The following is a 16077-nucleotide window of genomic DNA, read 5'->3' as shown; positions in this document are numbered from 1 at the left end:
GGGTTATAACATGGGGGTGCAAGTGAAAAGGGTCCAGAAGAAAAGTTGAGTAAGGAGTTTGATTTAAAGTAACTATCTTCTTTGCGCTTTTACAGTCTTTAATGTAAATGGTTATGTAAGACACAGTGTAGTTATTAGTATTCATGTTCTTTCATTTTTGGGTCGGAAGACACTTCTTTTTTAAACCATAGTTTAACCATAGCCACAAGGTTCAAGAAGAGATTACATAAACTAGACTTGTATTCCTGGAATATAGAAAATTGGGGGGTAATTTAATTGAGGTTACGATGATTTTGAAATAAATTGATAGGCTGAACAGTGGGTTCCATGGTTCATGGTTTAAAACAGAAGTATCTTACGACACAAAAATGAAAGAACATTAATACTAATAACAGTGAACCTTGTGGCTTAATTCTTTTCTTTAAATTTAAGGTACTCAATTATTGTTTTCCAATTAAGGGCAATTTAGCGTGATCAATCCACCTACCCTGCACATCTTGGTTTGTGGGGCTGAGACCCACGCAGACACGGGGAGAAAGTGAAAACTTAACTCTTCAAGTGAACCGGGGCCAAACCCGGGTGCTCGGCACCATGAGACAGAAGTGCGAACCACTGCATCACCGGACCGCCCCTTTGTGGCTTAATTCTTTTAGTAAATTTCCAAACCAAAAAAAAATAAAAGGATGACTTGTCTCTACCAAGTTCGTGACACTGTTCAGCCTATCAATTTCTTTCAAAATCATCATAACCTCAATTTAATCACCCTCAATTTTCCATATTCCAGGGAATACAAGTCAAGTTTATGTAACCTCTCATCGTAATTTAACCATGTAGCCCTGGCAACATTTTGATGATTCGGCATTTCTCTCTTTTCAAGGCCAATATACCCTTTCCTAAATTGTGATGTCAAGAATATACCTAGACATGATCTAGACAGGACTTTGCATTGCTGTGGCAACATTTCCTACCTTTATATTATCTCCCTCGAGACACAACGGTCAAAATTCCATTAGCTTTTTTGGTTATTTTTGTACATTACTACTACATTTTAGCAATCTGTGTACATGGACCTCTAAATCTCTGTGGACTTTGTGCTTCTAGCTTTCTACCATTCAAACTCAGATCTATCCAATTTTGGTTGAAAGTGGGTGATGACTTCACACACCTACCAACTGGTTTTGCACACTCACTTGACCAATCAATGTTCCTTTGTAATTTTATGCTTTTATCTACACCATTTACTGTGCCATCATTGCGGTACTCAGATATATTTCAACATCATTACCTGGGTTGTCACCTAATTTTTATTCCATTGACTTTAATGGAAGAAAAATCGGGCAGGTTCTAGAATGATCAAGTGATAAACTTTATTAGAATACTGCACAGGCAAATTTGATCATTTTAATAACAACATTTGGACTCACATCATATCCACATCTGAACATGTGAAACTTCTACATTGCTAAAAACTGTTATTTTATAAAAATTGACACATTGTTATGAATATGGCATTACCTTGCTCAGAAACATAGCATAGTAGCGATGAAGAGGCAAGTGAAATGTAACCTGGTTAGGAGAAGGCTAGATAAAAAAAAACACAAAGAATAAGAAACCAATCTGAAGCTTCTCGACTGCAATACTATAATGTTTCCTTATTACACTTGAAAATAAATATAGTTCATAATGTTACAAAATACCACTCAAATGTATTCTAAACTGCAACGACAAACAGACATACTAAATTGCAACAAATTCATGCAGGACAGAACTGTATACATGTCAGACCCACATGTTTTTGCTCAAAATTCAAAATATAGTAATAGGATTACATTGCAACTGGTTTTTCTTTCTTCTTTTTTTTATAAATTTAGAGTACCCAATTCATTTTTTCCAATTAAGGGGCAATTTAGCATGGCCAATCCACCTAGCTTGCACATTTTTGGGTTGTGGGGGCGAAACCCACGCAAACACGGGGAGAATGTGCAAACTCCACACGGACAGCGATCCAGAGCCGGGATCGAACCTGGGACCTCGGCGCCGTGAGGCCGCAGTGCTAACCCACTACGCCACCATGTTGCCCCTTCATTCCAACCCTTGCATAAAAACATCAGGACATACACAATCCAGGATATTAATAAGATTGCCACAGAGTGGAGAAGGATGCAGGTTTGCATCCGTGGTTCTCCCACACGGTGAGTTCCTGGGCCAGGATTCTCCCCTACCCGGCGGGGCGGGGGGTCCGGCGTACCGGAGTGGCGAGAACCACTCCGGCGTCGGGCCTCCCCCATTCTCCGCACCTTTAGGGGCTAGGCCCGCGCCGGAGTGGCTCCCACTCCGCCGACTGGCGCCAACGGCCTTTGGCGCCCTGCCGACCGGCGTCAGCGGCAGCTGACGTCACCACCGGCACATGCGCGGTGGAGGGGGGTCTCTTCCGCCTCCGCCCTGATGGAGGCCGTGGCGGCAGCGAAAGAAACAGTGTGCCCCCACGGCATGGGCCCGCCCGCCAATCGGTGGGCCCCGATCGTGGGCCAGGCAACCGTGGGGGCACCCCCCGGGGTCCGATCGCCCGCGTCCCCCCCAGGACCCCGGGGCCTGCTCCCGCCACCACCAGAGGTGGTTTAAACCACGTCGGCGGGAGAGGCCTGACAACGGCGGGACTTCGGCCCAACTCAGGCCGGAGAATCACCGATTCCTGGGTGGCGGAGAATTCCGGCCATGGCATTTACGAAGGCCCCGGGCGATTCCCCGACCCTGCCCAGGGGAGGGGTGGTCGGGGCATTCCGCCCTGATCTGGGCTGCACGATCACAATGAAAGAAAATAGCGAACAGTGCGTCAATCTTTTACATGTTTCAAAGATTTTCAGTGCAAAAAAACTAATTAGGACTGTCCACAAGAATACATTAATAAGGCTTTTACAGGGCATCCAGACTATTTGATGTATTTCTTAGTCGCCTATTCCACAACAGCATTCGCCAAAGTTTCAATCGCCAAAGCCACATCATTGTGGGAATTAATTATTTTTGCCAGTGAAGGAATTACACGACTGAATCAGTTTTGTGTTTTCAAACATTTGAATTTTGCATTTTTTAAGTACCGTATATACTTGCGTAATATGCGACTTTTGAGCACCTAATTTGAAGCCTAAATTTTGGGGGCCGCATGATACGCGAGGTACAAAAATTGCGGGTGTGAAATGCTGGCCAAGATAAGTCACATAGCATCCAGCTGGCTTTACTAGCGTCGTTCAGCCACTTGCCGTTTCCATTCATAAAAACATGAATGGAAACGTCAAGTGGCTGAACATCTTCCCATCAGAATACTACTCTTCAGATTTTGACCACAGCATTCTGATGGGAAGATGTTCAGCCACTTGACGTTTCATTCATGTTTTTATGAATGGAAACGGCAAGTGGCTGAACGACGCTAGTAAAGCCAGCTGGAAAGCTGTTCGAATCGCGAACAGCTTTCACAGCAGAATCTACTCTGCAGAAACCACACAATGATACCATTTGGAAGTTTTCGTTTCCAAAATTAATTTCCAAAAAAGTGACTCGCATGATACATGAGGTATACCATAAAATCATGTTTTGGGGACGAAAATTTAGGGGTCACATGATACGCGAGATCGAATGATACGCGAGTATATACGGTAAATCTTTAAAGTCTCATGTTGAATAAAACAAATATCATACTTGTACCAAAATATATGCATGACAGAATGCATTTAGGTTATTGAAAAAAAATTAAAACTTTTATATAATCTATGCTATCTACTTCATCAATAGGAGCAGATGAGAACCTGCTCTCTGATGTTCACTGAAAATCTTTGGAGGCCATAGACTTAAAACAGGATTGTACTGCTACAATCAGCTGAACAATCGGTTACTTTAAGACTTAACTCTGGGAAGTCCCTTTTCATGAAGTCAAGACATCAAAATTCAGGTGCCTACCTTTCTGCAGTTTACAAAACCGCTTTTAAATTTATTATTGCAAGCTCCATTACACAAGATTCAGGCTTCGGGGGAACCATAGATTTGAGCCAGGGAAGTGGGATGGAAATTTTTGGAAATGGGAAGAGAAGGGGATTAAGACACTAAAATATTTGTTTCTTGGGGATCGGTTTGCAGGATTGAAGGAGCTGGGAGCGAAGTATGGGCTGGAGCAGGGGGGGGAAATGTTTAGATACATGCAGATTCGAGATTTTGCCAGGAAGGAGACACAGAGCTTCCCGGTGGAGATGGCCTCCACAGTGCAGGAGGAGGTGCTGACGGCAGGGGGGGCTCGAAAAGAGGGTAGTGTCGGCGGTTTACAAGCCTACTTTGGAAAAGGAGAAGGCACCACAGGAAGGGACCAAAGCAAAGTGGGAGGAAGAATTGGGAGAGGGTATGGAGGATGGGTTCTGGTGTGAGGTGCTCCGGAGAGTGAACGCCTCCACCTCATGCGCGAGGGTGGGGCTGATACAGCTGAAGGTGGTATATGGAGCACACCTCACAAGGGCGAGGATGAGCCGGCTCTTTGAGGAGGTAGAAGATGTGTGAATGTTGCCGCATGGGGGCCGCAAATCACGTTCATATCTTTTGGTCCTGTCCAAAGCTGGAGGATTACTGGAAGGAGGTTTTTAGGGTAATCTCTAAAGTGGTGAACGTGAAACTGGACCCGGGCCCTTGGGAGGCCATATTCGGGGTGTCGGACCAGCCGGGGTTGGAAACGTGTGTGGAGGCAGATGTTGTCGCCTTCGCCTTGTTGATCGCCTGAAGGCGGATCCTGTTGGGATGGAGATCAACCTCTCCACCCTGTGCCCTGACGTGGCGGGGGGGACCTGTTGGAATTCTTGACATTTGAGAAGGTTAGGTTTGAACTGAGGGGAAGGATGGAAGGGTTCTACAATTCATGGACGTTATTCATTATGTACTTTCAAGAATACATAATGGGTAACATCGAACATTAGTGGGGTGGTGGGGGGGTGACTGTGTTAATGCTGACTATGAGTGATTCCTGATTCCTTTTTGTTATTTGTTTATGTTAACATGCGGGCAGTTGTTTGGGGGTTGGTGGGAGGATGGGATTGTTGTTGTTGATTTGAGGATTGACATTATATTTGTTATTATTATTGTTTATTGTTGGTGGGTACAAATTTAAAAGAAAATGTGAAAAAGGAGAATAAAAATATATATTTTTTTAAATACAAGATTCAGGCCAAAATAAAATATATTAAATCTCCCAAGACAAACAAGTCCAACCATAAAAGTAACTACAATGGAAAGAATGAACCACAGACCTCACATCATGTCTGTTGTCGAGCTCCATATTACTGAGCAATCATGAAAATATTTGTTCGACCTTGTACATTTTTCCAATTTCAAATACCTGAACCACATATATGATTCACTGAATGGCAAAAGCACCAGACCTCTACGAGTCAGATTAATCAAGTCTTCTGGATTCAACATTGTTTTCAACTATTTTAGACTTACCTCCACCTGCATTATATTCCATTTTTCTTTGCTGCTTTGTTTATTTTCCCTTTCACTTCTCTATTTCCTTACCTTTGCTTCTTTCAGATGGCATTATCCAGGCTTCTGCCATTTCTCGAGACACATCCTTTGTTCATTTACTTGTTACCACTCCCTTTGGCTTTGCATCACAAAACCATCTATCATTAAATCTTTCCTGCCCTCCAATCTGTGAGACCTTCCTTTCTTTCTTCTTCCTACCTTCCTCTCTTTCACTCCCTCTAAACTTAATAAATTCTAACATTTTGAATGAAAGGTCACAGGCTTGAAAGATTAATTCCACAAATGCTGTTAGACTGAGTATTTTCAGCATTTCAGATTGCTGAGCAGTTCCTCTCAATATTCTATAATTTTGTCTGCTCAGAGAATGTTTTAGAAGAATTGTATTTGCCAATCAATTCTTACTCCCAAATAACTCCGGACGATTGATGTTTGCATTAAGTGAAACATGTATGTATGCTAATCTCTGTAAGTAGTTCATGTTCTGCCATTCATCAAGTAATCAGCTATTAAAGATAGCCACTTGCTAAAGATCTTGGGAGGAGAGGAGGGCTCTGATTATTTTGCACTTATATGACATACCCATCACCTGAAAGAAAAAAATCCTTCTTATGGGATCCCATCATTTTAAATGCAGGAAATTTCATACACTTCATCATAACGTGCTATTTTTTCTCTAACATATTGGATCCTTTGCCACACACCATTCCAAAACCTTTGCCTCAATGCTGTCATGGTACTAAACTGCTGAATAAAAATATTTTCCTCAACAAATTAGTTGGAGATCGAATACTCATTTAGCTTATCCTGTTTTGGACAGCCATCACAAACTGCGCATGAAAACATCAACCAAGAACAAAACAGTATCTAATTGAAATTAATGATTTCAAGTGTGGCTGCCTCCTCAAAGGATCAAATTATGTCAACCTTAGGTAGTCCCTAAAAAGCTACGCCCTGGCAAAGTTCACAGTGACACCAACTGAATGATTTCCTTCCAAATCTGGAGATATGGAGTAGCATACTGCCATTTACCATGTACAAATCTCCAATAAGGTAATTAATGTTGTACTTCTAATTTATTTATTTAAAAAACTTAAATTCATGAGAGTGTATTGTTTAATTACTCCATTTCAGCTTATTTAACTACATTTATATTAATTCTAATTAAGAAAATTCATAAATAAAAATATATAATTCATTTTGCAAACATATTGCTCTATTTCATCAGTACCTCATCAACAAAATTGATGGCATCAAACCAATCCTGCAATGCGTCCAGACAGTATCTGACCACCGTTCTGGTGTATTCCTGTGTTTCCTACAAAGAAAGTCACAAAATAATCCTAGTAAAATTACAAAATTTTTGAATGTCAATCGAAGCATTCAGCAATAACCATATTAATAAACCAGCATTTGCTTAATTGTTAATCACTTCTTCATTTCACCCTCATCAGTTAGTTTCCTAATTCTTACAGCACCATATAGCTTGCTCAATACCACTCATCCTCCAAATTGTATGGATGAGGAACTGAAAGATTGCATCAAGAATACCAAGAAAATGTTCCTATTCCTTCGGTTTTGTTTATTTTCTCTATCCTATTACATACATATACACGTTTGAAGAGCCTTATCTCATCATTTCTCATAGCTCTTCCCTCAAAAGACCCCACATCAGATTCATATGCACTGCCTCTAGAACCTGGACTGTCTCTTTATATCATGGGAACCATAACTGCATGTACTACTGCAGGCGCAGCCTGACCAAGTCCCTGTAAAGGTTCGACAGAGAAAATACTGGAAAATCTCAGCAGGTCTGGCAGCATCTGTAGAGAGAGAAAAGAGCTGATGTTTCAAGTCCGATGACTCTTTTGTCAAAGTCATCGGACTCGAAACATTAGCTCTTTTCTCTCCCTACAGATGCTACCAGACCTGCTGAGATTTTCCAGCATTTTCTCTTTCGTTTCAGATTCTAGCATCCGCAGTAATTTACTTTTACCCTGTAACGGTTCAATAGAACTCAACTGATTTTGCAAATATAACTGTTTATTGCACCCTTACATGGTCAACCAGCAGTTTTAGGGGCAGCACGGTGGCACAGTGGTTAGCATTGCTGCCTACAGCACTGAGGACCTGGGTTCGAATCCCGGCCCTGGGTCACTGTCCGTGTGGAGTTTGCACATTCTCCCGTGTCTGCATGGGTTTCACCCCCACAACCCAAAGATGTGCAGGATAGGTGGATTGGCCACGCTAAATTGCCCATTAATTGGAAAAAAATAATTGGGTCCTCTAAAATTAAAAAAAAACTAACAATTTTAGATCTTTTTCAACTCCTTCCTTGGAAAGTTCTAACCCATCCATGGATTACTCGCACCTTTCAAATATGCAGTATCTTTCATTTGCCTATATTGAAATTTATGTCACTGATCAACCAGTTTCAAACTCTTTAGATTTGAAAGTGTCAAGATCTAACACTATCTCCTTTACTTTGATGTTGGCTGTGACTTTACTTTGATTTGAGAGTACAATTCCTGGTCATTTGCGTATTACTCAGTAAATGAGGATCTTCAGCACCAAATTAACTGTTGTCCTTCGTGTGAACCGGGTCCTTTTAAAACTATTCTTTCATTGGATAGAATCAAAGAATCCTGACAGTGCTAACCACTATGCCACCATGCCATCCTTTTGTTTCCTTCCCTTTAGCTAGTTACTAAGTGACATCCATGCAATACCAGTTATAACTACTTGTAAGAGGATCTCTTGTGAAAAACTTTATAAAAGCCTTTTTGGAAATCAAGGTAGACAATTATATGAAGAATTCCATATCCTCTCCCCCTTGGTATGTTACCACCTGAAAAAGTTTTCATTGATAGGAACAGAAGACCATTTAGCCTCTCAAGACTGTTTGGTTATTGAATGAGATCATGGTTGATGTGATCTAACTCCATTTACCTGCCTTTGCCTAACTAGTTTTGGGAATCAATCTATATCATGTTATTGCATTTCTAAGCTTCTGTCATGCCGCTTTTGGCCTTGAAAGTTTTTTCAGAATGTGTTTTAAATTTTGTTTCCCATCTAGGTTCTGATACTTCTTTCCAAATCTTTAAAATGATATTCTTTTGCAACGTACTTCATTATACCTAACTCTTGGCTTTTACCCATTTCTCTCTTTCACATTTTGCTCAGTCCCATAAAAGGAACTGTCACACGCTTCTGAAAATGGCTTAAGACCTTAAATGTTCATCTGTCCTTTCAAATACTAAGGAATCCTCTATGTATCCTCAGAATTTTATGTTTTTACTTCAGTTTAAATAGACCTATGGTGGAGCTCAACTTCATCCAACTAATCATCCAATCTAAAAACAAAATCATCATCACTCTCAAACTGAAGTAAAGCAAGCACATTAAGAGGCAAGGCCCAGAAATCTAATAATTTGTAATTCTGCTTCATCATTTTGTAAAACACAATTAAATCCATTTCAGTACATTTATTAATTTTTGTAGTTCATGTTATTTCATGTGCCTTGATGACATATCATGTGAAACATCTTACCCTAATTTTACAATGTGTTAAAAGTCCCCACATTGGCTGTGCACAGGCCTCTAATTCTGCTGCAAACGCAGCATAATATGTTTGCGACTCAAATTCCACATGCTCATTTAATTCTCGTTTGTTTAAATTCATTCCTAGAAAAATCAAATAAAGAAAAGCATGAGATAATAAACATAATTTTATCGTCAGTCCAAATAAACTCAAAGGTGATATTAAACAAGTCATGTTACCATAATTCACAAATTGCAGACTTCAAAGTTTGGACCCACTCTGACAGTGGGTTTGATGTTTTCCAAGAATTTCAGTGATTCAGGGATTTGGAATATTGCCCTTTCACCCAAATTAATCCCCTCCAGATGAACAGGTTAAAAGTCTAATTTTTCTGTTAGCTGTATAGGCACCTGGTGAAGAGAGACTGGGTGGTCTCAATCCAAACCATAGTGAGGGTGAGGCACACCGCCAACTCCCAACTGGCACCAACTATCAGCCTTGCTCATTTGCTCATCGGCCACATAGTTGCAGTAAGCAGTGAATAAATATGTCATAATCATACACTGAGACATGCTCTTCCAAGGTTAAAATTGGTGTTATGGCATATCAGAGGAAAATTGTTGAACCTAATCCTGATGTTGGACTGTTTGATGTTGATATTAGTAATAGGTTGGTTGTTGTGTTCTATTGTCCAGCACTGATAATGTTCATGTTCCAATTAAATTGCAACGGAAGGAGACGACAAGAAATGCTTGGAATCTGAATTACAGAACAAAACTTTGCAAAACATTCTGTTCACTGACTTGGGATTTTGATTCTCTTACCGTGTATGTAAATTTTGGCTTGTACATGTTGCTCTAAGTGTATAAGAAAGGAAACCTGTAAGATATAAGAAGGGTAGGCCATTTGGTCCTTCAAGCTTGCACTGCCATTCATGCCTGATCTGATTGTGGCCTGAGCTATATTTTCCTGTCTGTCCCCCATAGTCCTGCACTCCTTTGCTGATTAAAAATCTGTGATGTGGAGATGCCGGAGTTGGACTGGGGTGAGCACAGTAAGTCTTACATCAATCGCCAAGTTAAAATCCAACAGGTTTGTTTCAAATCACTAGCTTTCGGAGCACTGCTCCTTCCTCGGGTGAATGAAGAGGTAGGTTCCAGAAACATATATATAGACAAAGTCAAAGAAGTCGGATGATACTTTGAATGGCAGTATTTGCAGGTAATTAAGTCTTTACAGATCCAGAGCTGGAAATCTATCCAACATGGCAGAGCTGCTGAAGGAGAAGCAGAGACTCCAGGTGGAGTTCAGATTAGTGTCCACAAGGAAGGCGGTGGGGCAACTGCGGAGGGCCAGAATACGAGTATGGTGAGAAGGGAGTAGGATGCAGCCCCACTAGCTGAGGAAGCAGCGAGGGAGATTGGCAGAGTAAAGGACGAGACGGGAAGAGTGGTATTTGACCCGGTGGGGGTGAATGGGGTGTTTGAGCCTTTTACAGGAGATTGTATGAGTCAGAGCCCCCGACCGGCGGTGAGAAAGAGATATGCAGCGGTTCCTGATGGGTTGGAGTTTCCCAGGGTGGACGAGCAGTTGGTGCAGGGACTGGGGACCCCGATCAGGTTGAGAGAGAATGGGGGCGATTCAGGCAGGGAAGGCCCCAGGCCCAGAAGGGTTCCCACTGGAGTTCTAGTTAAAAAATGGGGGGGGACTACGCAAATTGAGGATTCCTTCCCGGGGTTGATAGGCGAGGAACAAACGGAATTTGTTAAAGGGCGACAGTCGTCGGCAAATATAAGGATGCTGCTTAATGTGATCAAGGAGGGGCAGGAGGTGGAGTTGGTAGTGGCGATGGACGCAGTGAAGGCAGTGACCGGGTGGAGTGGGAATATTTGTGGGAAGTGCTGGGGCGGTTCAGGTTCGGGCAGAGGTTTGTGGATTGGGTGTGGTTGCTGTACAAGGCACCGGTCGTAAGTGTGCAGACGAACCGGGTGAGTTAGAGGTATTTTGGGCTGCATCGCGGGACGAGGCAGGGGTGTCCGCTCTCCCCGTTGCTATAGACCCATTGGCATTTAAGATTATTATTAGAGCCATTTGCAATGACGTTTAGAGCGTTGAGGAATTGGAAAGAGATAGTGCGGCGGGCTGGGTCGAGCAAAGGGTTTCATTGTACGCGGACGACCCATTGTTATATATTTCAGGCCCACTGGGTAGCATTGGGGGCATTATCGGGATTTTGGAGGACTTTGGCCAGTTCTCCAGATACATGTTGAACATGGGAAAGAGCGAAGTGTTCCCAATTAAGACCAGAGGGCAGGAGGAGATATGGGGAGTTGCTGTTTAAGGTGGGGGGGGTTGAGTTTTAGATACCTGGGCATTATGGTAACACAGGGTTGGGCTCAGCTGCACAAGTTAAATTTGACTCGGTTGGTGGAGCAGATGAAGAGGGACTTCAAGGAGGTGGGATGTGCTGCCACTGTCTTTGCCGGGATTGGTGCAGACAGTTAAGATGACGGTGCTGCCAAAGTTCCTGTTCGTATTTCAGATACTCCTGATCTTTGTCCCAAAGTTCATTCTTTAAAAAGATTAACGCGTTAATCTCAGGGTTTATATGGACAGGGAAGACCCTGCGGGTCAAAAGGGCTTTTTTAGAGCGGGGGCGGGGCTGGCGTTGCCGAACTACCACTGGCGTAGTAGAACATCGCCATGATTAGGAAATGGGGAAGGGATCAGCATGGGGGCGGATGGAGGCGGCTTCTTGTAGGGGAACAAGCTTAAGGGTATTGTTAACAGTGCCTCTGCCATTCTCGCCAGCCAGGTACGCTGTGAGCCCAGTGGTAGTGTCGGCCTTGAGGGTGTGGAGGCAGCATTTGGGCCTGGAGAGTGCTCGGTGTGGGCATCGAACTGCGATAATCATACGTTTGCACCGGGGGGGCTGGATGCAAGATTTCAGGGGTGGCAGCAGTCATGGATTGAGCGATTTGGTGATCGATTTGTAAGGGTAGTTTTGTGAAATTGGAGGAGAGTATGAGCTGCCCTGGAAGAATTACTTTGGATACCTGCAGGTTTGAGATTTTGTGAAGAGAGAGGTACTGCCATTTCCTGGGTTACCGCCCTTGGTAAAAAGGTGGTGTCGAAGGAGGATCATGGGATGGGGAAGCTATTGGAGGTCAACAAGGAGCTGAAGGATTGGACAGGGGCCCCGGTGGGGGATATAAAGCAGAAGTGGGAGGAGGGGCTGGGTGGGGAAGTGGAGGCCGGAACGTGGGCGGGAGGCCCTGCAGAGGGTGAATGCGTCCTCCTTGTGTGCGAGGCTCAGTCTTATTCAGTTTAAAGTACCTCACAGATCACATTGACGGTAGCGCGGACGAGTAGATTTTTTGAGATGTAGAGGATTGGTGTGCGTAGTGGCCTGTGAATCACGACATGTTTTGGGCATGTCCGAAGCCGAGAGGGTTCTGGCAGGGGTTTGCGGACGTACTGTCCAAGGGGCTGGGGGTGAAGCTGGCCCCGAGTCCAGAGGTAGTGATATTCATTCGGGGTGTCGGAAGACTCGGGGGTCCAAGTGTGAGAAAGGCCGACATTTTGGCCTTTCCCTCCGATAGCCCGAGATTGACTTTACTTGGATGAAGGGAGCCAGAACCACCGAAACCGGGGGTGTGGGTGAGCGAGCTGCCAGAATTCCAGAGGCTGGAGAAGGTCAAGTTCGACCTGAGGGGGTCGATTGATGGGTTCGCTTGGAGGCGGAAGCCGTTCAATTACTTCTTTAAGGAAAATTGAGAAGTCAGCAAAGAGTGGTGGTTTCGGGGGGTTAAAATGGGGAAGGCAGACAGGAGGAGGGGGCGAGAGTAGGGAGAGGTGGGGGGGGGGGGGGGGAGGGAAGAATTGGTGTTGGATATTTATAATGTTGTATAATTTAACTTCTGCTTTGGTTTGTTTTTTATGAAAATGTCTGAATAAAATATGTTTTAAAAATTTATCCAACACAGCCTTAGAATTATAGCGTTTACAGCACAGAAAGAGACCATTCGGCCCATCTTGTCTATGCCAGCCATCAAACACGCATTATAATCCCATTTTCCAGCATTTGGCCCGTAGCCTTGTCTGCTATGGAGTTTCAAATGCTCATCTAAATGCTTCGGAAATGTTGTGAGGGTTCCCGCCTTTACCACCCTTTCAGGCAGCACGTTCCAGATTCCCACCACCCTCTGGGGGGGAAATGTTTTCCTAAAATCCCCTCTATCTCCTGCTCCTTACCTTAAAGCCATGCCCCCTGGTTATTGACCTCTAGTTATGAGGTCCCTCCTCAGCCTTCACTGCTCTAAGGAAAACAACCGCAGCCTTTCAAGCTCTCTTTCAAGCTGAAACACTCCAGCCCAGGCAACATCCTGATGAATCTCCTCTGCACCCTTTGTAGTGCAATCACAACCTTCCTGTAGTGTGTCATCCAGAAGTGCGCACAGTACTCCAGCTGTGGCCTAACAAGTCTTTTATACAACTTCATCATAATCTCCCTGCTCTTACATTCTATGCCTAATAAAAGGCTAATAAAAGCAAGTATCCCATAAGCCTTCTTAACCTCCTTTTCTAACTGTCCTGCTGCCTTCAGAGATCTTTGAGCACGCACACCAAGGTCCCACTAGTCCCCTGTACTTCCTAGTGCTCTGTGTATTTGTTGTGTATTCCCTTACCTTGCTAGTCCTTCCGAAATGCATCACCCTCAGACTTTTCAGGGTTAAATTCCATTTGCCACTATTTTGCCCAAGTGACCAAAATATTCAATGACCCAGCCTCCACTGCTCTCTGGAGAAGAGAATTCCAAAGTCTAACAATCTCTGAGAAAAAAATCCTCATCTCCCATCTTAAATGGAAGACTCCTTTAAACTGTGCCCTCTAATTTTCCACTCCTTCATAAGGGGAAATATCCTCCCAGCATCCTGTCTGCTGAGTCTTCTCAGAATCTTAAATGCTTCCACAAGATCACATACTTATTGGTGTTCAGAAAAATGAAGGCTCAAACTATTGAACCATTCCTCAAGAAACCTTTTATACCAGGAATCAGCCACAGGAGCCTTCTCTGAACTGATTCCAATGTAGTTATATCTCACCTAAAACAATGAGACCAAACTTACAAAGTACTCCAGCTGTGGTCTCACTAAGGCTCTGTACAACTGGGACAATGCATCCCTAATTATATATTCCATTTCCCTTGCAATAAAGGCCAGCATTCCATTTGCTTTCCCAGTCGCTTGCTGTAACTGAATGCCACAGGGACATCCAGATCCCTCACTACCACTGTCTTCTGCATCACTCTTTTAAATAATATTCTGCTTTTCTATTCTTCCTGCCGAACCTCACATTTATCCACATTATATTCCAACTATCAAATGTTTGCCCATTCATTTAATCTATCCAATACCTTTGCAGACTCTCTTTGGAGCCTCATCGCAACGTGTTTTCCTATTTATTTTTGTGTCACCAGCAAATTCAGCATTGATCCCTTCATCCAAGTTATTCAATAGATTGTAAATAGTTGAGGTCCAAATCGGCTGGGACCTTTCCAGTATCCGGGGCATTTTGGAAGATTTCAACCAATGCATCCATTACATCTGTAGCCAATTTTCTTGAAGTCCTCAGAATGCAGGCTATCAAGTCCAGGGGACCATCAACCTTTTGTGATGAATGGATGAATTTTTTTATTTTTTTTTTTTACAGATTGTGTTTTATATTTCTGTTGCATTAATATTATTAAAATCCTGGGTTAGGGTATCCAGACTCTGTGTCTGCTAAAGCTGCAATTAAGAGGTCGTAAAAAGTTATCAAAGATGCAGAGAGAGAGGTAACTCCAGGTTAAAGAGGTGTGAATTGTCCCAAGCCAGTTCAGTCGGTAGGCCTCTGCAAGTCCAGGCTTGTTGGTGGGGGCCGAATGTAATGCGACATGAATGTCGCATTACATTCGGCCCCCACCAACAAGCCTGGACTTGCAGAGGCCTACCGACTGAACTGGCTTGGGACAATTCACACCTCTTTAACCTGGAGTTACCTCTCTCTCTGCATCTTTGATGATTTGATTGCCTGCAGGTGCTCGCATTCCGGGGCATCTCTGACTGTGTCTATATAAACATTTCTGGAACAAGCCTTTCCATTCACCTGAAGAAGGAGCCGTGCTCCGAAAGCTCGTGTTTGAAACAAACCTGTTGGACTTTAACCTGGTGTTGTAAGACTTCTTACTGTGCTCACCCCAGTCCAACGCCGGCATCTCCACATCGTAAAAAGTTAGGTCATGGTTAATTTCTCTCTCTCTCTCTGATAGAGAAGATATACGTTAGTAGTTAAAGTGTTTCCTTTAATTTTAAGAATTGTTTAACTGTTAATTGTAAAGCTATTTGCTGTGATGTAAATGTGGTTACTCCAGTGTTAATAATAAAGTTTGTTTTCAGATAAAAGATTTATATCGGTCAGTAATCCTGAAGCGAAGTATTCTTTCCTCACAGTTTTATAAATTGAAAAATTGTTGGGGCCTAGTCCGGTTTCCTAACATAAATTGGGGTCTGGTCCGGTACCGTAACACTTCCTAGTCTCAATAGTTTTTCCAGTCCCTTTCCCCTGGTAATCATGTTTGTAAGTTCCTCCCTCTCAATTTTCAACTATTCTTGGATGATTTTTGGGCCTTCTACTGTGAAGACTGGTACAGAATACCAGTTCAACATTTCTGCCATTTCTTCTTTTCCTCCATTATTAATTCCTCGGCTTCACCCTCTAAGAGACGAATGCTCACTTTAAGGGCACTTTACCTTTTTATATACTCGTAGAAAGTCTTACTGTGTGTTTTTATATTTTTGGCTAGCTTTCTCTCATATTCCAATTTCTCCCACGTTTTATTCATCATTCTTTGCTGGTTTCTAAAATTTGTTCAATCTTCTGACCGACCACCAATTTTTACAGTATTGCATGTGTTTTCTTTCAATTTCAGAGAAAGATAACACTATAGATCACACCTGTGCGAAGGCAGCATCCTTCTCTAC

General features: G+C 43.0%; 1 protein-coding gene across 1 annotated transcript in view; it reads right to left on the bottom strand.

The window, feature by feature from the left end:
- Nucleotides 1-16077, bottom strand: part of ubr3 (ubiquitin protein ligase E3 component n-recognin 3) — a 466944-nt gene that overhangs the window by 370134 nt on the left and 80733 nt on the right. The window contains exons 10-12 of the mRNA XM_038790293.1: nucleotides 9065-9198; nucleotides 6746-6832; nucleotides 1516-1581 (exon numbers count right to left, since the gene is read on the bottom strand). Of these exons, the coding sequence (XP_038646221.1) occupies nucleotides 1516-1581; nucleotides 6746-6832; nucleotides 9065-9198 (287 nt within the window). The remainder of the gene's footprint in view (nucleotides 1-1515; nucleotides 1582-6745; nucleotides 6833-9064; nucleotides 9199-16077) is intronic.

Source organism: Scyliorhinus canicula, chromosome 2 (genome assembly GCF_902713615.1).
Source record: "Scyliorhinus canicula chromosome 2, sScyCan1.1, whole genome shotgun sequence".
Taxonomy (NCBI): Eukaryota; Metazoa; Chordata; class Chondrichthyes; order Carcharhiniformes; family Scyliorhinidae; genus Scyliorhinus; species Scyliorhinus canicula.
The sequence above is the reverse complement of the archived record's forward strand: the minus strand, read 5'-3'. Positions and strand labels throughout refer to the sequence as shown.